Source organism: Ursus arctos, unplaced genomic scaffold, assembly GCF_023065955.2.
Source record: "Ursus arctos isolate Adak ecotype North America unplaced genomic scaffold, UrsArc2.0 scaffold_22, whole genome shotgun sequence".
NCBI lineage: Eukaryota > Metazoa > Chordata > Mammalia > Carnivora > Ursidae > Ursus > Ursus arctos.
Window position 1 is genome coordinate 8,576,771 of NW_026622897.1, and position 24,390 is coordinate 8,601,160.

The 24,390-nt window shown below is 37.6% G+C and overlaps 1 protein-coding gene across 3 annotated transcripts in view; it reads left to right on the forward strand.

Annotated features, from left to right (window-relative positions):
* LOC113260049 (carotenoid-cleaving dioxygenase, mitochondrial) overlaps window positions 1–24,390 on the forward strand; it is a 112,764-nt gene that overhangs the window by 86,508 nt on the left and 1,866 nt on the right. For all 3 annotated transcript variants that reach the window (XM_026505746.4, XM_048217220.2, XM_026505747.4), the window contains 8 exons: window positions 1,231–1,442; window positions 1,641–1,756; window positions 2,550–2,652; window positions 10,223–10,351; window positions 11,375–11,535; window positions 12,464–12,631; window positions 22,015–22,152; window positions 23,629–23,811. In XM_026505746.4, coding sequence (XP_026361531.2) covers window positions 1,231–1,442; window positions 1,641–1,756; window positions 2,550–2,652; window positions 10,223–10,351; window positions 11,375–11,535; window positions 12,464–12,631; window positions 22,015–22,152; window positions 23,629–23,811 — 1,210 coding nt within the window. The remainder of the gene's footprint in view (window positions 1–1,230; window positions 1,443–1,640; window positions 1,757–2,549; window positions 2,653–10,222; window positions 10,352–11,374; window positions 11,536–12,463; window positions 12,632–22,014; window positions 22,153–23,628; window positions 23,812–24,390) is intronic.

Below are 24,390 nucleotides of genomic sequence, written 5' to 3' on the forward strand. Positions count from 1 at the left end.
TTTATTGTGGTGAAAAACACAACATAGGGGTGCCTGGGTGGCTCAGTCTGTTAAGCATCTGACTTTGGCTCAGGTCATGATCTCAGGGTCCTGGTATCGAGCCCCGCTTTGGTCTCTGTGCTCAGCGCAGTCTGCTTCTTCCTCTCCCTCTGCCCCTCACCCTGCTCGTGCTGTCTCTCTCTCTCTCTCTGTCTCTCAAATAAATAAAATCTTTAAAAAAACCCATATAACATAAAATTTACCATCTTTAGCCATTTTTAGGGGTAAAGGTTAGTGTTAAGTTTATTCACATTGTGAAACAGATCTTCAGAACTTTTTCTTCCTGCAAAACTGAAACTATACCTTGTGTGTGTGTGTGTGTGTGTGTGTGTGTGTGTGTGTGTGTGAGACAGAGACTGGATTATTTCATTTATAACAATGTCCTCAAACTTCTTCTATGTTGTAGCATGTGACAGAATTTCCTTCCTTTTTAATGGCCACTGGGTTGCTTAGTTTTTGGTTATTGTAAATAATGCTGCTATAAACATGGGTGTACGAATATGTCTTTGATTCCCTGCTTTTGGGACCATTGCCTTAAGGCAATGGTGTTAGTCTTGCTTATCCGTGCTGAAGACCTTAAGCATTTACTCCATCAAGCACAAGAATGAAAAGATTGTATGATGTGAAGCCCTTTAAAAAGCAAAACTACCAACTTTTCCTTGTAGTTTTTTGATATTCCATCATTTAAATAGATCATTTCTACTGTAATTGTATGTACAAAAATGATTATCCAGTAAGGACAGTCATCTTGTTTACTTTAGCATAATTCTGATAAGTTGAAAAATTTTAAAGTAAAGGGAAAATATAAGATGTGAATATGTAACTGTTTCTAAAAGCTTAGGAACCCATTTTAATTGAGAAACTGTCAAATATTCCATATCTTTGCATGTTATTCTCTTGGCTATAGGGTAAAAATCAAAATTATCTTAATAATCACCAATTTGGAGGTTTTTTTAGCTTTCTAAGTATGAGTTTTTTGATAGAGTAGGGGTCAGGAAATGTAGGTTGCTCTTTTCCATTGTACCCCAGGATATACTCAAAAGTCATCACCCCTTAATCTCAAGTTTTGTGAATAATCAAGTTGTGCTGGGAACCCATTCGGATTCCTTATTTCAGTATTTGAAGGCTTTCATATTTATCCTGTGTTTTTCTTACTGGTATTTATTTTTCTGTTTTTGCTCCTGTTTGAAGGTACAATCACTGGTTTGATGGAATGGCTTTGCTTCACCAGTTCAGGATGGAGAAGGGCACAGTGACCTATAGAAGCAAGTTCCTACAGAGTGATACATATAAGGCCAATAGTGTTAATGACCGAATTGTGATATCAGAATTTGGCACATTGGCTCTCCCTGATCCATGCAAGAATGTTTTTGAACGTTTCATGTCAAAGTTTGAGCTGCCTGGTAAGTAGCCTTTAGTGTACCCAGAATTTGTGGGTGATAGTGATGATTATTTAGTTATGATATGTGTCAATCTATATAAATATATATTTTGAAATAGATTTTTTTTTTTTGGTATGAGAGGATGTTTAAACTGTGTTGTTGCTCTGATGTTGTGTGCTACACTACATTGTGGTGTTTAACTCTGGGGTTTGGTTTCAGCAATAACTGACAATACCAATGTCAACTATGTGCGGTACAAGGGTGACTACTTTGTTAGCACTGAGACCAACTTTATGAATAAAGTGGACATTAAAACTCTGGAAAAAACAGAAAAGGTAAAATAATGGCTACAAAATTAGTAAAATAGACCCTAAAATTTCTTTCCTTTAAAAATACTTTTTAGAGTAGTAGATATCTGAAGAAGAAATTGGAGGGGTGCCTGAGTGGCTCAGGCAGTTGAGTGGCTGGCTCTTAATTTCCACTCAGGTCATGATCTCGGTGTCCTGGGATTGAGCCCTGAGTCCATCTCAGTGCTCAGCGGGGAGTCTGCTTCAGGATTCTCTTTCTCCTTCTGCCCCCACCTCTCTTTCTCTTACTCTCTAAAATCAATAAAATCTTAAAAAAAGACAATTTTAGACTTCTTCTTCCTTACTCCTAGTATCTGAAGACTATGGTAGAGGAGAAATAGAATAGTACCGATTGACTTTGTCCATTTCATGCTCTTCCTAATAACTACAGGTAGAATTGAACTAGAGATTGTCTAGACCCATAGTGCGTTCACTTAGCACATTAATTAAAAATAAATAAAATTTTAGACCAGAATTTTAATTTTAATTCTTATTTTTTTGTACTTTCCTGTGATCTTGGGGGAAAAAAATCCTTATTGGATAATTGTTTTTGTCCATTTGTTGTTGTTGGTGGTAGAGTTTTTGTTTGTTTATTATTTAGTCTCCATTTCTTTAGTAGGAAAAATAATTTTGATTTCTCAGAGGTGAGATATTAAGGCATATACTATATAGTTTTCCTATTCTATTTTTAAAATATTTGACACATTCGTAATGTCTCTGTGTCTAAGTAGAGATCTGCCTATGTAACATTTAAAAGTCCCTGATGGTTTTAAATTTGCAGGTAGACTGGAGCAAATTTATTGCTGTGAATGGAGCAACTGCACATCCTCATTATGACCCAGATGGAACAGCATACAACATGGGGAACTCCTATGGGCCACATGGTAAAGTTGGGGTGGAGGTCTTTTTAAAAATAATTAGGAGTTAACTCTCTTCCCAGGGTTTCATTATGGTTAAGGTTGTAAGCCTACGGGAACTTTGGACGGTTCAGAAAGAAATCTCCAAAGTGGTATAACTGAGTTTAAAGTATATAATTTACTGTGTTCTGTGGTCCTTTTGCACATACACTTAGCAACTAATTTTCTATTTGACCTTTTCAGCATGACTTACGTTTTTATGTTCTGTTGTGCTTTTCGGCTCACAGGCATTGTAGGGATTTTTAATATGTATTTCTCAAACTTGAATTTCTTAAAAGTATCATATTGTAAGTACAAAAAAATGTAGAATGCTGCAGCAAAGAGATATGGGGAAGGTACATTGTTTATCACATGGGAAGGAATTTATTTTTATGATGGGAATAACACATTTCAAGGTAAGTTAAGGTTATAGTGTGGTTGTATTTACAGCTGTTTATATCACATCTCTTTCCTGGTCATCCACATACTCTTCCAACTGCCTACCAATCTGCCCCAGAAAGTTCTACTAGCTAATAATGATAGCTAACATTTATTGAGTGTGAGTATCTAGGATATGCTGGTGTTAAGCATTTTTCCATATATTTTTTCTTTAATCCTTGTAACAACTCTGAGAAAGGTACTATTATCGCACCCATTTTACAGACAATGGCAGTGAACCCTGAGAAAGTTTAAGATACTTGCTTAGGCAAGCTTCTGAGTGTGTAAGACTGGTCTTGAGCCTGAATCACACCCAAAGTCACTCTGATAGACCGTCTTAGTAATTATTCATTGCTGAGTACAGAAGACTCTCAGAGCATGCAAATTCATGTTCCTATAACCTGAGTAGGTGGCTTTCTGTTTGAAAAGAGATGGGTTAGGCACCTGAGTGGCTCAGTTGGTTGAGCAAATGCCTTCGGCTGAGGTCATGATCCCTGAGTCCAAGGATCGAGTCCCACATCAGGCTCCCTGCTCAGCGGGGAGTCTGCTTCTTCCAATGACCCTCTCCCCTCCGATGCTCTCTCTCTCTCTAATAAATAAAATCTTAAAAAAAAAGAAATGGGTAGGTGTTAGATGTTTCCATCTATCTTAGCTGTCAATCTATCATCTATAACCTGTGAAACCTCTGTAGAGTTTAACTTTTGTGTAGGTTAATGTATAGTTTTGGTGAGTAATTGGCTTTTTGCAGGTTGTTGGTCTCTACCTCTCCATATTTACACATGTGATGTATATTAAAATGAATACTGCAGGTTTGTTTTTTACTGGCTCAAGTAGAGATAGGGTACTCTGAAACTTCATCACCCAGGTCTCTCTCCTCTTCTTTATTACCTGATCTAGGATATGGATGTATCCTTCAAAGCTGTTATAGAACACAGCAAACACCCTTTTAGGTAAAATGTTTCAGCAAATGGGTAAACTGACTCAGGAGTTTTTTAGTCCATCCATCTTTTTTGATCACTAAAAAAAAGATTCCTTTTTAAAAAAATGGTGTCTATATACTTTTTTTGGTCTGTTTTTTCTTCCCTTAGCAACATATTAAAATATTGTAAATAATTATTTCTTAGTCAAGAAACATTTTGCACGGTTTTCCTGGGGAATTCTACCAAACATTCAAAGAAGAAATAATACCTATTCTCCTAAAGCTATTTCAAAAAATAGAAACAGAAGGAAAGCTACCAAACTCATTCTATGAGTCCAATATTACCTTGATCCCCAAACCAGGCAAAGACCCCCTCAAAAAGGAGAATTACAGACCGATTTCCCTAATGAATATGGATGCCAAAATCCTCAACAAGATACTTGCTAATAGAATCCAACAGTTCATTAAAAGGATTATCCACCACGATCAAGTGGGATTCATACCTGGGATGCAAGCGTGGTTCAATATTCGCAAATTAATCAGCGTGATACATCATATCAACAAGAAAAGACTCAAGAACCATATGATCCTCTCAATCGATGCCGAAAAAGCATTTGACAAAATACAGCATCCTTTCCTGATTAAAACCCTTCAGAGTGTAGGAATAGAAAGTACATTTCTCAATCTCATAAAAGCCATCTATGAAAAGCCTACTGCAAATATTATTCTCAATGGGGAAAAGCTGGAAGCCTTTCCCTTAAGATCAGGAACACGACAAGGATGCCCACTCTCGCCACTATTATTCAACATAGTACTAGAAGTCCTTGCAACAGCAATCAGACAACAAAAAGGGATCAAAGGTATTCAAATCGGCAAAGAAGAAGTCAAAATGTCTCTCTTCGCAGATGACATGATACTCTATATGGAAAACCCAAAAGAAGCCACTCCCAAACTATTAGAAGTTATAGAGCAATTCAGTAACGTGGCGGGATACAAAATCAATGCTCAGAAATCAGTTGCATTTCTGTACACGAATAACGAGAACGAAGAAAGAGAAATCAGGGAATCCATCCCATTTACAATAGCACCAAAAACCATACGTTACCTTGGAATTAACTTAACCAGAGACGTAAAGGACCTTTATTCTAGAAACTATAAATCACTCTTAAAAGACATTGAGGAAGACATAAAAAGATGGAAAGATATTCCATGCTCATGGATCGGAAGAATTAACATAGTTAAAATGTCCATGCTACCCAGAGCAATCTACACTTTCAATGCTATCCCGATCAAAATACCGAGAACGTTTTTCAAAGAACTGGAACAAATAGTCCTTAAATTTGTATGGAACCAGAAAAGACCCCGAATCTCCAAGGAACTGTTGAAAAGGAAAAACAAAGCTGGGGGCATCACAATGCCGGATTTCGAGCTGTACTACAAAGCTGTGATCACAAAGACAGCATGGTACTGGCACAAAAACAGACACATAGACCAATGGAACAGAATAGAGAGCCCAGAAATGGACCCTCAGCTCTTTGGGCAACTAATATTTGATAAAGCAGGAAAAAACATCCGGTGGGAAAAAGACAGTCTCTTCAATAAATGGTGCTGGGAAAATTGGACAGCTACATGCAAAAGAATGAAACTTGACCACTATCTCACACCATACACAAAAATAAACTCCAAATGGATGAAAGACCTCGATGTGAGACAGGAATCCATCAAAATTCTAGAGGAGAACATAGGCAGCAACCTCTACGACATCGGCCAAAGCAACCTTTTTCATGACACATCCCCAAAGGCAAGAGAAACAAAAGATAAAATGAATTTGTGGGACTTCATCAAGATTAAAAGTTTCTGCACAGCCAAGGAAACAGTCAGAAAAACTAAGAGGCAGCCCATGGAATGGGAGAAGATATTTGCAAATGACACTACAGATAAAGGACTGGTATCCAAGATCTACAAAGAACTTCTCAAACTCAATACACGAGAAACAAATAAACAAATCAAAAAATGGGCAGAAGATATGAACAGACACTTTTCCAATGAAGACATACAAATGGCTAACAGACACATGAAAAAATGTTCAAAATCATTAGCCATCAGGGAAATTCAAATCAAAACCACACTGAGATACCACCTTACGCCAGTTAGAATGGCAAAAATAGACAAGGCAAGAAACAACAATTGTTGGAGAGGATGTGGAGAAAGGGGATCCCTCCTACATTGTTGGTGGGAATGCAAGTTGGTACAGCCACTCTGGAAAACAGTGTGGAGGTCCCTTAAAAAGTTAAAAATTGAGCTACCCTATGATCCAGCCATTGCACTACTGGGTGTTTACCCCAAAGATACAGACGTAGTGAAGAGAAGGGCCATATGCACCCCAATGTTCATAGCAGCAATGTCCACAATAGCTAAATCGTGGAAGGAGCCGAGATGCCCTGCAACAGATGACTGGATTAAGAAGTTGTGGTCCATATATACAATGGAATATTACTCAGCAATCAGAAAGAACGAGTTCTCAACATTTGCTACAACATGGACGGCACTGGAGGAGATAATGCTAAGTGAAATAAGTCAAGCAGAGAAAGACAACTATCATATGATTTCTCTCATCTATGGAACATAAGAACTAGAATGATCAGTAGGGGAAGAAAGGGATAAAGAAAGGGGGGGGTAAACAGAAGGGGGAACGAAACATGAGAGACTATGGACTATGAGAAACAAACTGAGGGCTACAGAGGGGAGGGGGGGTGGGGGAATGGGATAGACCGGTGATGGGTAGTAAGGAGGGCACATATTGCATGGTGCACTGGGTGTTATACACAACTAATGAATCATCGAGCCTTACATCGAAAACCAGGGATGTACTGTATGGTGACTAACATAATATAATAAAAAATCATTATTAAAAAAAAAAAAAAAGAAACATTTTGCAGAACCAGGCTGCATAGAATTCTCCTAAGTAGAAGTACCTATCTTTTCAAAAACTATTTTCTTGTTAATTAAAATATGGTTGACAGAAAATACATTTCTTAATAAATTGGCTGTGTTAATCAAGTAGATAACTTTGTAGCTAGTTCATCATATGATAAAAACTGTTTAACTGTTCTGAATTATATATTCTAAAATAAATAGTCATTAGATCAGTGGTTCTCAGCCTTTAGCGTGCCTAAGAATTTTCTGGAACACTTCTAGCAATGTATAATACTGGGCTTTATCTTCAGAGACTGTGGTTCGATAGAACTGAAAAAGGGCCAAGAATCTGCATTTTAACCACCCTTTTACCCCTTATCTTGGCAGATTTGAGCAAGGTCCCCAGATGATTTGGGCTAAGTGACTCCTGGATATTTGAGAAACCCAGGTCTAGTCATCATGAGGCTGTCTTTTTACTTTGCCTCAATTTGCTATTATACAAAGTCCTGAAGAGTCTCTCAGAGGTAGACTCAGTATTGGGCGGGTATTCTTCTGAGATGTCCTCTGCTGGGTGTTTCCTGGGTATGTGTCTGCCTTTCTCAGGGCTTCACAACTTGCGGTTAGAACAGTTCATTAACTAAGAGTGGTTAAATTTAGTGAATTGAGTCTTATCACTTAATCCAGGTACTGAGATGGGCAGTTCTTCTCTTTATCTAATCCTAATTTCAACTAAAATGGAATTTTCTTTCCTTCTCCTTCTCCTCCTCCCCCTTGTTCTTTTTACTTGATGATTTAGTCCAGTGAGGAGTTTTTGAACTGGAACTCATATGTACATGTACCTGCAGGGAACTCGAGTACCTAAGTTGTGTTTGGGGAAATTTAGTGATTCTCATAATAAAGTGCTTGCTTCTATCTTTAAGAAATAAAAAGCTTTTAATTGTTTTAGCCTTTCCAGATACCTTTAAAAGACTTTTAAAAATGAACAAAAATTGGCGTGCCTGGGTGGCTCAGTCGTTAAGTGTCTGCCTTCGGCCCAGGGCGTGATCCCAGGGTCCTGGGATCGAGCCCCACGTTGGGCTCCCTGCTCCACTGGGAGCCTGCTTTTTCCTCTCCCACTCCCCCTGCTTGTGTTCCCTCTCTCACTGGCTGTCTCTCTGTCAAATAAATAAATAAAATCTTAAAAAAAATAAAAATAAAAATGAACAAAAATCCTCTAATCAATCCAGATGATTTTTAGTACTAATTAAATATATGTAATCAGTTAGATGGTAATATGATACTTTTGAACTGTAGAGCTTGTATTTTATAACTCATCACTGTTATATATAGTGGGTGCTCAGAACATATCTATATCCCCAACTCAGACCTCTCCAGTATTTCATATCCAATTGTTTACTCAATGTTTGTACTAGAATGTCTAATAGGCATTACAACATTGATTTATCTAAAAACCAAACTCCTGAGATTTTCCCCTAGATTTTTTTCTGCTTAAAATTTTCCCCATCTCAGTTGATCTTTCATCCTTCCAGTGCTCAGGACAATAATTTTAGAATCATCTTTCCCACTTGTCTCTCTCACATCTGTATCCAATTGGTCAAAAAGCAATTGCAGCAGAGCCTTCAAAATAAATAAAAAATCCAGTCACTTCATATGACCTCTGCTGCCGGCACTCTGGTTTGAGCCCACTATCCTCTCTTATATGAATTATTGTAATAGCTTCTTAACGGGTCTCCGTGCTTCTGTCCCACATCAGTTAATTCTTAGCATATCAACCAGTTATCCTTTTAATGCACCCACCACGTCTCCTTAGAATCTTCTTGTTTACTAACAGGGCCACACTGGCCTCCTTGCTGTTATTTGAGCACTCCAGACTTACTCTTTGCTGAGAATCTTTGCATTTACTCTTCTCTCTGCCTGGAATGTGATTTTCCCAGGTGTCCTCAAGGCTCTATTCCTCACCTCCTTCAGGTCTTTACTCAAATGTCACCTTCTTAGTGAAGCCTTCTCAGATCACCATAACGAAATTTGCAAACAGTGGCCTTCATCTATATACGCTTACTCCTGATCCCCCGTTCCCTGTTTTATTTTTCTTTATAGATCTTATCGTCATCTCATGCTTTGTATTTTTACTTATGGATGCTTTATTAGAATTTGAGCTTTATCAAAAAAGAGTGTTTTGTATATTTGTACACTGCCGTATACAATTGTCTGGAAGATAAACTTAGGACACTCAGAAGAGTGCCTGGAATAGAGTTGGCATTCAATAAGTAACTGCTGAATAAATGAACAGAGAACTGTATGGTTATCTTGTTCCAAAAGAAGCTCAGTGATTACAAAATTCTGTAAGTTACACCAGTTTTTCAGGACCAGCATTGCCAATTTTAATACCAGAAATATAATTTGATGTGACCTCAGTATTTGTTTATTCACTGAATGATTTAAAAAACATACGTTGTTAATTAATCCATCGATAGCTATTTGTACTGTGCCTGTTGAATGCTAAGTTCTTGCTTGGTACTGAGGATGCAAAGATGAATCAGACACAATTCCTGCCCTTGAAGAACTCGCCAGTCTACTGGGAAGCAGATAAACAAGCACAAAATTATAGTGCAGTAAGATAAGGGCTATGACTATATAAGATATAATCAGGGCAGAGAGGAAGGGCACCAAATACCTTTGGGGTGGGGAAGAGTTAGGGAGTGCTAGTTGAGGAGTGGTTACCTGAGCTGATTCTTGATGAAGCAGTAAGATGAATGATTACATGAATGAAGGTGATTGCATGAATGCATTGATGAGAAATGATGTTGATAGGACTCAGAGTGAACCCGGGGATCCAGAGGACTGGAGAGAAGGAGTGTGTGTGTGGGGCAAATGGAGGTTGTAGTTGTAGGGATTGGGGCGGGGAGACGGACAAATAGAATTTGAGGATATTCCTGGCTGGTACCTAATCTTTTCCTATAGAGAATGAATTCATCTTCGGGGAGTGAGGAGGTAACCTTCTGAAAGCATTAAAGTACAATGAAGTTAGCTGCTAATCATGAAACAAAATGCAATGAACTGTTGGTTGATTACTTTGTGTATATTGCCTTAAAACCTTATCTAATGTGACTTTCACAAAGTTAATATTTTTTTATCCAAGTCTTTGTTTGAAGTAACGCTTTATGAAATATGGATGTCAGGCATATATTGTATAAATCTCTTAACTGCTTTTGTGTGGTCCATGAGTATGAGGGTTATCTTTTATTTTGGAATGTGTGTAAAATAAGACAGGACTTTGTTTTCCAGGTTCTTGCTACAATGTTATTCGGGTTCCTCCAGAGAAGGTGGATCTTGGGGAGACAATCCACGGAGCCCAGGTGATATGTTCTATTGTCTCTGCAGAGAGGATGAAACCTTCTTACTATCATAGCTTTGGTAAGCCCAGAAGATAAGGTAAATTGCAGTGGCATCTGCCTTATGTCGCTGTAGCAGAGGAACTAGTTTGGGCAAATATTGTGTTGATACAGCTTATCCAAGTATGCTGATAATGAGACCAAGGTTGCATTTTAATGCCAGTTAAGTTTATTCTGTTTAGTCACATACTTCTTACCCTGGCCAAATGACTGCCTAAAAAGACATATTTATTTTAGTACTGGCAATTACTTAAAAATTGACAACATCAAAAGTGAACCGTAATGTAAATTATGGACTTTGAGTGCTTCTGATGTGTCCGTGTAGGCTCATCAGGTGTAACAAATGTACCGACCACTCTGGTGGGAGTGTTGATAATAGGGAGGTTATGCATGTGTGGGGACAGAGGGTATATGACAAGTCTCTGTACCTTCCCTTTAATTTTGTTACAAAACTGAAACTCCTCTAAAAAAGTGAAGTCTTAATAAAAAAAAAATAATTTGACCATAAAAAAAATTGACAGAATTCAAATTAGGCAACTTTAAGCCACAGTTGTAATAATTGTACATGAAAAGGTCTTGACTATATTTCTTGGGGGAAATTCATATTCTGTTTGATTGCTTCAGCTTTTTCTCAGAATATTTATTTTCTGTGTTCTAAACTTTTATAACCAATCTGCTCCTGAATCCTTACCTTCAGTATAAATAGCAAATGGATTACAGAATAAACATCTCGATCTCGAATGACGCTTTAATATTATGCTTCTTTCCTTTGTTCCTAAAACAAACAACTTGAAAAGAAAAATAAGAAAGATAAAAAGCAAGCTGAGGGCATTCAACCCAAGCTGTTCTAAGCAGTTCCTTTTTTTATGTAGGAACAGGAAATATGTCAAGCAAAGCTGGGAAATGGTGAAGGATTATTTCTGGATGGGTTTTGCTTAGGTCAGCCGTACTATGTCTAGGCATTCAGATAAGTCCCTGTAACTGTCACACTTCAGACAACTCTAATTTGCCAAATAACATTTTATTATTTGCTGGAACCTTTTAGGAATGACAAGGAACTATATAATCTTCATTGAACAGCCCCTAAAGATGAATTTGTGGAAAATTGTCACTTCTAGAATTCGGGGAAAGGCCTTTTCAGATGGCATAAGCTGGGAACCCCAGTATAATACACGGTTTCATGTGGTGGATAAGCACACTGGACAGGTGGAGTATTTTGTGTATATTCATCATGAAAATGATTGGACATAAAGATACATTTTCCTATGGTTGATTTTTACCTTCCCTGGGCATTGCTTACATAAGACTCTCTTAATCAAGAATATTACCTTCTTCCGTAGGTGGGCCTAGCTCACTTATTACTTAATACGGTAGGTTTTGCATATTAGAAAATTGTAAGAAATCGTTTTATGCTTTTAATTATCTGACTTAACCATAACAGCACCTGGGAAAACTTCTTGGCATCTTAGAATGGATTTTTCCGTATCATAGTAGTTGCTAAAGAAAACGTTGTTCGTGCAGTGAACAAAAGTGAAACTTTTGCACTGTTATTTTAATTGCTTGCTTCTGTGACTTCTTGATATGTAAATATGATAATCCTACCAAAGTCCAAGGCACGCTGGTTAAATATCTTTCTATACTCTTGATTAGTAGTACTATTATATTTGTCTTCTTTTAGCTTCTTTAAAAAAATAATATCCTAAATTTACTGTACCCTAATTTCATTACAAAAAAAATCCCATTTTTGGTAATGAATGCATTTTTCAGCGAGTTAGTCATAAGCTACTTAGTAGTAGTATTTTCTATTTAATCATGTAAGATAGAATCCAGGATTTATTTATCCCTCAAAACATTGGGCCATATATCATCAGGACTTTTAAGTTCGTTGTAACCATTGATTGGTTTGTATCAGATAGCCCCAGTTCATTATTTCATATGAAATGTGACGGCTTAAACAAGGATGCTTAAATCAAAGTGTTTGTTTCTACATTCCAAATTCTTTTTACACTTACTAGGCCTGCCATTTAAAGGGGAGGGAATCTTTTTAATCTAAACTTTGTGGATCTGTCCCCTAAAGAAAAAAAAATGAAAAAACAAAATATCTCTTTTTCATTGTTTGTATTTTCCCCTGCAGCTTCTTCCAGGAATGTACTACAGTAAACCTTTTGTTACTTTTCATCAAATCAATGCCTTTGAGGACCAGGGCTGTGTTGTAATTGATATGTGCTGTCAGGATGATGGAAGAAACCTGGAAGTTTACCAACTACAGAATCTCAGGAAAGCTGGGGAAGGGCTTGATCAGGTAAACATCTCTGATTTGTCAGGTTCTGGTTGGCTTTGGAATTAGCTGTTTCTGTTGCTTCTTTGGCAAATAAGGAAGGAGAATGGTTTTGAAGCATTGAAGGCACAGCTTTGTCATTTACTTATTTAATATTTAAAAATAATTTGAAGTACTTACTTAATACCTAATAAATTAAAAGCATATTAAAGAAAGCCAAGAGATGTGTTTTGGAGCACCTTTGATTAGTTCCTTATTATGCATTCATAAGTTTCCTGGAAAGGATAGCACAATGGACTATAATATCTTAATTCTCCGATAAAAGAAATTTTTTCAGTTCATCTAGCTGAAGGGATTGACATTCTCCTGATACTGAATCCAAGGCAAAATTTTTCCTTTGGATTATGTAATGTAAATTGTTTCGAGCTGTAGTTTTATTTATATTTATTTAAAAATTTTTTTTAAAAAGTAGGCTCCATGCCCAGTGTAGAGCTAACTCGGGGCTTGAACCCACAACCCTGAGATCAAGACCTGAGCTGAAATCAAGAGTTGCATGCTTAACTGACTGAGCCACCCAGGTGCCCTGTAGTTTTATTTTTAAAACTTTTTATTTTATTTATTTTTTATTATTTTTTTAAGATTTTATTTATTTGACAGAGAGAGAGACAGCCAGTGAGAGAGGGAACACAAGCAGGGGGAGTGGGAGAGGAAGAGGCAGGCTCCCAAGGGAGCAGGGAGCCCAATGCAGGGCTCAATGCCAGGACCCTTGGATCATGACCTGAGCTGAAGGCAGATGCTTAATGACTGAGCCAACCAGGCTCCCCTATTTTTAAATCTTTTTAAAACATTAATTTTGAAGTTGCTTATACTTATAACGCTGACCTATATTATTATAGCTGTATGATATGTCTTGATATCTGCAGTATAAGTCTGTTAGCGCTCTTCTTTTTTAAGATTGCCTGGGTTTGGGGCGCCTGGGTGGCTCAGTCCATTAAGCATCTGACTCTTGGTTTCGGCTGGGGTTGTGATCTCAAGGGTTGTTGGATCTAGCCCTGTGTTGTGCTCCATGCTGAACGTGGAGACCGCTTGAAGATTCTCGCTCTCTGTCCCTACTCCTACTTGCATGCACTCTCTCTCTCTAAAATGAATAAATAAATCTTCAAAAAAAAATTGCCCAGGTTTTTCTTGGCCTTTTTGCATTTCCATAAATTTTGGAATCAACTTATCAGTTTTTGCAAATTAAAAAAAAACTTGATTGAGATCATGTTGCAACTATAGATCAATTTGGGGATAATTGCTATCTTTACTACAGTAAGAAGTATTAAGTCTTCAATCCATGAACATGGAATATCTCTCCATTTTTTGCGGTCTTTTAAAATTTCTCTTAGTAAGGTCTATAGTTTTCAGTGTCAGGATATTACATATCTTTTGTTAAATTTATCCCTAGGCGTTAAATGTGTTTTGAAACTATTGTAAATGGTATCTTTTAAACTTTCATTTTCTGTTTTTGCTGGTATACAGAAATGCAATTGATTTTGTATATTGATGTCATATTTAGAGATCTTGCTAAATTCACTTATTAGGGTTTAAATAGTTGAACTGTAGGTTATTTTCAATTTTCTATGTATATAATGTATATAATCATGTTATCTGACAGTATCCAGTACTTAAATAACTTTTATTTCTTTTTCTTGCCTTGTTATACTAGCTAGGACCTTAGATTGAAAAGAAGTGATGATAGCAGTAATCATTTTCCCCATCTCATTTGGAAAATGTTCAATAGTCCACCATTAAGTATGAAATTGCTATAGGTATTTTTGTAGATACCTTTATCAGATTATCTTAGTGGTGCTTTTGATGAATAAGTGGTGCTTTTGATGAATAAGCATGTTCCAATATATCAGTTTTATTCTTTATGAGTAATACATTGTACATCCTGTTTCAGACCTCTTTCTATCATCAGGTCATGAAAATATTTTCCCATATTGCCTCTAGAAGAATTTTTAATTCTAAAAATTAAGTACCCAAATATATGGTGTTCTGTTTCTGGACTCTATATTCTGTTCCATTGGTCTGCTTATATATTCTTGTGCCAGTATCGCATTGTTCTGATTACTATCACTGTATAAAAAATCTTGGTGTTTAGTAGATCAGGTCCTCCTAATTTTTTTCTTCTATAATAAGTGTTATGGCCATTCCTGGCCCTCTACATTTTGGAATAAATTTTAGAATTGGCTTGTCAGTTTCTACACACACACACACACAAATAAAAACAAAAAAATCTGTTAGATTTTAATTGCATTTGCACTGAATCTACGTATTAATTTGAGAGAAGATTAATATCTTCACACTATGTTGATTCTTCTAGTACATGAACACAATATATCTTTCCATTTATCACTTCTTTAAAGTGTTTTATAGCTGTCTGGGTACACATTTTATACATCTTTTAGATTATAAAAAAGATTATTGTTAGATTAATCCTAGGTATTTTATATATATGTAAGAATATGTATATATGTTCTTATATGTGTGTGTGTATATATATGTGTGAATATACAGTATATATATGCATGTGTGTATATAGGTATTTTATATATGTGTGTGTGTGCATATATATATATATATATATTTTTTTTTTTTTTTTGTAAAAGAGAGAGCATGGGTTGGGGGGTGGAACAATGGAGAGGGAGAGAGAATCTTAAGCAGCCTCCGTGCTCAGTGCAGAGCCAGAGACGGGGCTTGATCTTACAACCCTGAGATCATGACCTGAGCCGAGATTAAGAATTAGACACTTAACTGACTGAGCCACTCAGGTGCCCGGGATTTGATATTATTTTATTTTATCATATTTTTTTAAAGATTTATTTATTTGAGAGAGAGAGAGAGAGAGCATGAGTGGGGGCAGAGACAGAGGGAGAGGGAGAAGCAGACTCCCTGCTGAGCAGGGAGCCCAACGTGGGGCTTGATCCCAGGATCCCAAGATCATGACCTGAGCCAAGGCAGATGCTTAACCGACTGAGCTACCCAGGAGCCCCTTGATATTATTTTATATTAATTTAAATGTTATTTACTTTCTCTTTCATTTGTTAATACTGCTATATGGCAATATGATTGATTTTTATTTATTGATCTTGTATTCAGTAATGAATACAGTGTTTCAGTAATTCTAATAATTTATAGATTCTTTTAGATTTCGTGCATCTACAGTCATATCTTATGCAAGTAATGATTTTTTTTCCCCCTTTCCAAACTAGTTATTGGTTTTCTTTTTCTTGTCTTACGTCACTGGATCTCCAGTACTGTGTTGAATGTAAGTGGTGATAGTTGGCATCCTTATCTGGTGCCTAATCTGAGAGGAAAAGTTTTCAACATTTTACTATTAAGTATGCTGTTTGCTATATATTTAAACAAACAAACAAAAAAAACCAAACTAGTAGACTTTGTTTTTTAGAGAAGTTTTAGGTTTAAAGAAAAATCAAGCAGAACATACAGAGAACTCCCATGTATATTCCCTTCCCCCTTATCTCCCCAGGTTCCCCTATTATTAACATCTTGCCTTGGTGTGGTATATTTGTTACAGTTGATGAACCAATATTCATATACTATTACTAACTAAAGTCCATAATTTACATTAGGTTTCACTCTTTGCGTTGTACAATTCTGTGGGTTTTGACAAATGTGTAAGGTCATGTATCCATAATTATATATAGTACCATACAGAATAGTTTCCCTGTCCTAAAAATACCATGTTCCACCTATTCTTCCCTTCCCTCCCACCTATTTTCAACACCTGACAACGGGTAACCTAGTAATCTTTTTACTGTCTCTATAGTTTTTTCTTTTCTAAGAGGTCATATAATTGGACTCCTAGAGTATGTAGCTTTTTCAGACTGGCCTTTTTTTTTTTTTTAAGATTACTTATTTATTTGAGAGAGAGAGAATGAGTGGGGAGAGGGATAGAGGGAGAGAGAGAGAAGCAGACTCCCTGCTGAGCAGGGAGCCTGAGGCGGCGCTCAATCCCAGGACCCTGAGATCATTACCTGAGCCAAAGACAGATGCTTAACTGACTGAGCCACCCAGGCACCCCTCAGACTGGCTTTTTTCACTAAGTAATATGCATTTAAAGTTTCTTCATGTCTTTTGGTGGCTTGATAGCGCATTTTTTCATCACTGAATAGTATTCTATTGTATGTATGTACCACAGTTTGTTTATCCATTCATTTACTGGAGGATATCTTGGTTGCTTTCGGTTTTTGGCAAATATAAACAAAACTGCTGTAAACATTTGTGGACAGGTTTTGTGTGGCCATGAGTTATTGATAGATTTTTTTTTAAGATTTTATTTATTTATCGGAGAGTGAGAGAGAGAGTGCACAAGCAGGGGGAGCAGCAGGCAGAGGGGAAAGTAGGCTCCCCGCTGAGCAAGGAGTCCCATGCAGGACTCAATTCCAGGACCCCGGGATCATGACCCAAGTTGAAGGCAGACGCTTAACTGACTGAGCCACGCAGGCGTCCCAGTAGTTTTTTTTAAAGATGCTTTTGCTTGCTTAGGAAAGTTCCCATCTATCATGGATGGATGTTGGATTTTATTGTTTTTTTCTGTACTATTGAGATAATCACATGACTTATCCTTTATGTTATCAATGTGAAATATATTGATTGATTTAAGAAATGTTTATAACAAGGGCGCCTGGGTGGCTCAGTCTTTAAGCATCTGCCTTTGGCTCGGGTCATGATCCCAGGGTCCTGGGATTGAGCCCCACGTCAGGCTCCCTGCTCCTCTGGGAGCCTGCTTCTCCCTGTCCCACTCCCCCTGCTTGTGTTCCCTCTCTCGCTCTCTCTCTCTTTGTCAAATAAATAAATAAAATCTTAAAAAAAGAGAGAGAAATGTTTATAACAGCTATTTATTGTTTTTTGAATATGAAGCTTAACCTTCCAAACCTGAACCAAATCCCAACTAGTTGCAATGTATTTTTCTTTTAAAATTGTTAGACTTTATTAATATTTTGTTTAGGTTATTTTTGCATGTATTTTCTGAAAAAAATTAGCCTATAATTTTTCTTTCTTATAATGTCCTTGTTAAATTTTGGTATTAAGGTTTTGCTGATCTCATACAGTGAGTTGGAAATTGTTCTCTCTTCTCTGCATGGGATTGTATAAGATTGGCATTATTTCTTAAATGTTTGGAATAATTCAAGAAGTAAGCCATCTGGGCCTGCAAATTTCCTTATAGTTAGATCTTAAATTATGAATCCTTTTTTTGTTAAGATTTTACTTATTTATTTGGCAGAGAGAGCAAGAGCGCACAAGCAGGGGGAGCAGCAGAGGGAGAAGGAGAAGCAGCCTGCTGTGGTGCTCGATCCCAGGACCCTGGGACCATGAACTGAGCCAAAGGCAGATGCTTAATGACTGACCCACCCAGGCGCCCCTTAAATTATGAATTCTATTTCTTTAATAATATAGGATTATTCTGATTTTCTATTTTTTATTGTATCAAATTTGGTAAATTGAGGTTTTCTAGAAATTTATCCATGTCATCTAAAATTTCAAGTTTATTTACCTGATGTTACTCAAAATATCATTCTATGTTTTTAAAAATTGTGCCTAGGGTTAATTGATACCACCTGTTTATATTCCTGATATATATGGTTATTTTTTCCTGTCTTTTTTGTTCATTTGCTTAGACTTGCCAGGGTCTTATCAAGTTTAATGAAGCTTTTCAAAAAGGACTATCGTTTTGGCTTTGTTGGTCCTCTTTAATGTGCATTTGTTTTCCATTTCATCAATTTTTCTTATTATTTCCTTTTCTACTTTTTTTTTTCCTTTTTCAAGTTTTTATTTAATTTCCAGTTAGTTAAAGTGTAATATCAGTTTCAGGAGTAGAATTTAGTGATCAACACCCAGTCATCACAAGTGCACTCCTTAATCCCCATCACCCATTTAACCCATCCCTCACCCACCTCCCCTCCAGCAATCCTCAGTGTGTTCTCTATAGTTAAGATCCTGGGGCGCCTGGGTGGCTCAGTTGTTAAGTGTCTGCCTTTGGCTCAGGGCGTGATCCTGGTGTACCAGGATCGAGCCCCACATCAGGCTCCTCCACTGGGAGCCTGCTTCTTCCTCTCCCGCTCCCCCTGCTTGTGTTCCCTCTCTCACTGGCTGTCTCTCTCTCTGTCAAATAAATAAAATAAAATCTTAAAAAAAAAAAGAGCCTGTTTTATGGTTTGCCTCTCTCTTTTTTTCTTTACCCATATGTTCATCTGTTTTGTGTCTTAAATTCCACATATGAGCGAAATCTTATGGTATTTGTCTTTCTCTGACTTTTTCTACTTTCTTTGTGCTTAATGTAAGCCCTCTTTCTAAGGATATGGATCCTTAGTTTGTTATTTTTCATCCTTTCCCCCACAACATATGTCTTTGAGATGATAAATTTCTGGTTAGCTGCATCCCACAAATTTTGATATGTTTTATTTTTATTACTTTTCCATTAAAGGATTTTCTCTCATTGAGATGTCTTCTTTCAAATGTGTTTTAAAAATTTCAAATATGTGTGTGGTGGTGATCACGTGAATTTACACATAATAAAATTGCATGGAACTGAATACAGACATGCACATATATACACACACGAGTGGATGTTGAACTGGTGAAATCTGAATAACGTTGGTGGATTATATCAATGTAAATTTCCAGTTGTGATATTTTACTGTAGTTATGCAAGACATTTTCATTGGTGAATCTGGATGAAGGATACATGTGATCTCTCTGCATTATTTCTTTTTTTATGTGATAAAATATACATAACATAAAATTTACCATTTTAACCATTTTTAGGTGTTCAGTGGCATTAAGAACATGAAGAACATGAACAGTGTTGTACAGCCATACCGACTGTCCATTTCCAGACTTTTTCATCATCCCTAACAGGAACTCTACCCATTAAATAACAAATCCCTATTCTCCCCTCTTTCCAGCCTTTGGGAACTTCTGTTCTACTTTCTGTTTCTATGCATTTGCCTATTCTGGGTACCTAATATAAGTGGAATCAGACAAGATTTATTTTTTGTGTGTTTGGCTTATTTTATTTAGCGTAATCCTTTCAAGGGTCATCCATGTTTAATATGTATCAGAATCTCATTCCTGTTATAGGTTAAGTATTTCCTTGTATGTCTGTATTACATTTTGTTTATCTATTCATCTGTTGGTGGACATTTGGGTTGTATTTAAACTTTTGGCTATTGTGAATAATGCTGTTATGAACATTGGCATACAAATACCTACTTGAGTCCCTGTTTTAAATTCTTTTTGTATACCTGAAAGTGGAATTGCTGGATCCTATAATTCTGTATCTGTTTGAGGAACTGCCAGACTATTGTCCACAGCAGCCGCACCATGCACAGGGGTCCAATTTCTCCACAATCTCACCATCACTTGTTATTTTCTGTTTTTGATTTTGTTTTTGTTTTCATTTTTTTTTTTTTGACAATAGACACCCTAGTGGGTGTGAGGTAGTATCTCGTTGTGGTTTTGATTTGTATTTCCTTAAGGACTAACAATGTTGTGCATCTTTTCATGTACTTATTGGCCATTTGTATATTTTTGGCAAAATGTTTCGTTTCTTACCCATTTTTTTTTAAAGATTTTATTTATTTATTTGACAGAGATAGGGACAGCCAGCGAGAGAGGGAACACAAGCAGGGGGCGTGGGAGAGGAAGAAACAGGCTCATAGCGGAGGAGCCTGACGTGGGGCTCGATCCCATAACGCTGGGATCACGCCCTGAGCCGAAGGCAGCCGCTTAACCGTTGTGCCACCCAGGCGCCCCTTACCCATTTTTTAATCAATCGCTTATTTTTCTGTATTATTTCATGCCAATCTGCAGTGATCTGAAGACTAAAAATTTTAATTAAACAATTCTTTCATTTTCTCAGCCTTTCAGCTGCCTTTTCCTAGAAGCAGCAGGTATCCTGAGGGAACAAGTTGCCCCCAGTGTCTTGTTTACCGGTGGGTTTCCTTCTCCCTCCAAATCTCTGCCCTATTGATCTCCACTGCCTTTTTAGCTCACCAGTGCCTTTGTACAGCTGTTTTAAACGTCTTGTCCAGCCTCTTCAGCTGTTCTCAGTGGGACAGTTGATCTACATTACCTAATTCACCATTATTGGAAGTCTCTTTTTGTTCAGCTATGGTTCTGCAAAAGGAAAAAAATGTTTAAATAAATTTAAAAGTAATTATAAAAATCTAATTCTTTGTGAAGCTTAAAAATAGCGTTAAATCTTTACTCGGTTAAAATATTTCTGTGTGAGATGGAGATGATTTTGACCAAGTGTATGAGGGGAAATGGCACAGTTTGCCCTCCATTTTACAGTATTTCAAGAGAAGAAAATGTTCTTAAAACGTTCTCATCGTCAGAAAAAAAATTTTGTTAGAGTCTCCTGCTTAAACATGATCTCTGCAGGGAGGTTGTGTTGGGCATCCCCTAAGCCACCCTTGATTTGATGATTCACTAGGAGGGTCCACATATCTCAGAAAAATTAGCAAATGTAAAGGTGCATAGGTGAAGTCTAGAGAAAACCACCAGATACACTCTTCCAAGTCCTCTCAGTGGAGTCACACAGGACACACCTGATTTCTCTAGCAACTTGTTGTGACAACGTGTGTGAAATGTTGCATGCCAGGGAAGCTGGTTATCCAGGGTTTTGTTGGGGATCAGCACATTGGCACAAAGCCCCCATACACACCCTCAGTCAGCAAAGCTCCATATGCCCACAGGGAAGCAGGTGTTCATTATAAATCTCACTGTTAGCATAAACTGTCTGGACAAACGAGTACAGTGTAGCTCAAGACCTCAGGCATGTAAAACCACTCTTGTCAGAATATTCCAAGAGTTCAGTTCCCAGGTGCCAGCAAAGGACCGGTAACAAAAACAGACCTTTTTTGAGAATGTGCCAGGTTTGAGCAACCCAGGCCTACTAAGTTAATGCTTTTCCATGCAGAGGCCTATTCTGACTAAACATGAAGAAGGAAGCATGCTGTTACTCTCTAGGTTCTCACCCTGCAGTATGTTTCTTAATGACACTTATCACTAGCAGACCTTGGGCTATGTAATCATTTGTTTATTTGACACTAATTCAATAACATGTATTTTAATTCTTATTTATTATCATCCTTTCTCCACTAGAATGTGAGTCCCATGAGGCCACTTTGTTCACTGTTGCATTCCCAGCGTCTAAAACAATGCTTTGCCTATAGTAGGTACTCAACAGATATTTGTGGAATAAATGAATGAAAATGATCACTTATGCAATTACTTAGGAATACCAATAAAGTTGACTGGCTATAAATTATTGGGACATGCTGTTATCCCATGAATGATATTTTCTCGTCTGTTTCTTTGTCTCTCCTGAACAGGTCTATAATTCAGTAGGCAGATCTTTCCCTCGAAGGTTTGTTTTGCCCTTACATGTCAGTTTGAATGACCCTGAAGGAGAGAACCTCAGCCCATTGTCCTATTCTTCAGCCAGTGCTGTGAAACAAGCTGATGGAAAGGTATGCTATGAATGGACATTAGACGAAGACTTGGAATTTTAGTCATGTTACTTTATTCTTTGGCTGTTCTCCACAGTGTTTGGTGTCCAATAAGTCTGATAACATTCAGCTGAGCAGGATAAGGTCACATGTAGAATTCTGAGTGGGAGTGAGCACTGTGTTTACCTGTCCTTTTTGTGTTTTGAAACAGATAGGTGCAATTTTCTAATGGCTGTGGAATGTCTAAGTATTTAAGATTGGTGTTGGTCATCTCCACCCTTTAGATAATTTGTACTTACTATAGGCATGTTATTGTGTAGCTATCAGTGTTTCAGCTTTAGTAGAATAAAAAGCTCACTTCCACCTCGTATGCCATTTGACAGCTTAGTAACAAAACCTGATAATCTGTTTTCGTTTGTTTTTGTTTTTTTGAGAAAGAGAGAGTGTGTGTGCGTATGTGCAAGCAAGTGCGGGGGTGCAGAGGGATAGAGTCTTTAAAAAAAAATAAACGTCTACTGTATTATTAGTTTCAGAGATAGAGTTTAGTGACTCATCTGTTGCTATAACACCCAGTGCTCATTACATCATGTGCCCTCCTTAATGTCCGTCACCTAGTTACCCCAGCCCCACCCACCCACCTCCCCACCAGCAACCCTCAGTTTGTTCCCTATAGTTAAGAGACTCTTATGGTTTGTCTCCCTCTCTGATTTCATCTTATTTTATTTTTCCTTCCCTTCCCCTATGATTCTCTGTTTTGTTTCTTAAATTCCATGTATGAATGAAATCATATGGTATTTGTCTTTCCCTGACTGACTTACTTCATTTAGCCCAATACCCTCTAGTTCCATCCATGTCATTGCAAATGGCAAGATTTCATTCGTTTTGATGGCTAAGTAACATTCCACTGTGTGTGTGTGTGTGTGTGTGTATCACATCTTCTTTATCCATCCACCTGTTGATGGACATCTGGGCTCTTTCCATATTTTGGCTATTGTGGACATTGCTGCTGTAAACATTAGGGTGCAGGTGCCCTTCGAATTGCTATGTTTATATCCTTTGGATAAATACCTAGTAGTGCAAATTCTGGGTCATAGGATAGCTCTATTTTTAACTTTTTGAGGAACCTCTGTACCGTTTGCCAGAGTGGTTGCACCAGTTTGCATTCCCACCAACAGTGTAAGAGGGTTCCCTTTGGAGAGAGAGAATCTTAAGCAGGCTTCACACTCATTGCGGAGTGGGGCTTGATCTCACAATCCCAAGATCATGACCTGAGACAAAATCAAGATGCTTAACTGACTGAACCACCCAGGTGCCCCAGAACCTGATAATCTTTTATGCATCCATGCATATGATGGAAAGAGGAACAATGGAAAAAATGACTTAGAGTCTCGGTTCCCAAGCCCTGTCTCAAACTCTTAGCACCCTCACTGACCTGTAATGCATAAAGTAAGTGAGAAAGTAAGCAATTACTGCAAATCTTTTTGGAACCTCTTTTAGATTTGGTGCTCTTATGAAAGTCTACATCCCGAGGATCTAGAGGAGGAAGGAGGCATTGAATTTCCCCAGATCAACTATGGCCAATTCAGTGGCAAAAAGTATCGTTTCTTCTATGGCTGTGGCTTTCGGCATTTGGTGGGGGATTCTCTGATCAAGGTTGATGTGGTGAATAAGACACTGACGGTAATGAAAATCTTTTTCCCTTTCTGAACTCTTTTTTAAAAAATATTTTACTTATTTGAGAGAGACTGAGAGAGCATGAGCTGCGGGGGAGGGACAGAAGGAGAGGGAGAAGCGGACTCCCTGCTGAGTGCGGAGCCCTACCCCCGGGCTTGATCCCAGGACCCTGAGATCATGACCTGAGCCGACTGAGCCACCTAGGTGCCCCTCCCTTTCTGAACTTTTAAAAGACCTGTTCTGCACTTTGAATTAGTTTCTATTTTGTTAAAGTAGCTCTTGAGATTCTTTAATATTTTGGCAGCTCAGCCATTTACTCTTATTAAGTTTGAGAACCATAGAATCACCTAGGCTAGGGATATATTCTGTCTTGGGAATCTTAAATGAATCACAAGCCCAGAAAAACAAGCCTTTGCTTGATGTTATTTTTAGAGAAATCGTGGGGTTCAGGTTGTTGGGACACTTATATTTCAAGTCGATGGGGAATTATAATTGCACAAATTGTGTTTGATGATGATGGAGTCTGCAGCTGCAAAAGCATCCCCCCCCTTTATTCAGCTCAGTGAGCCTGATTCTTTTACTGTT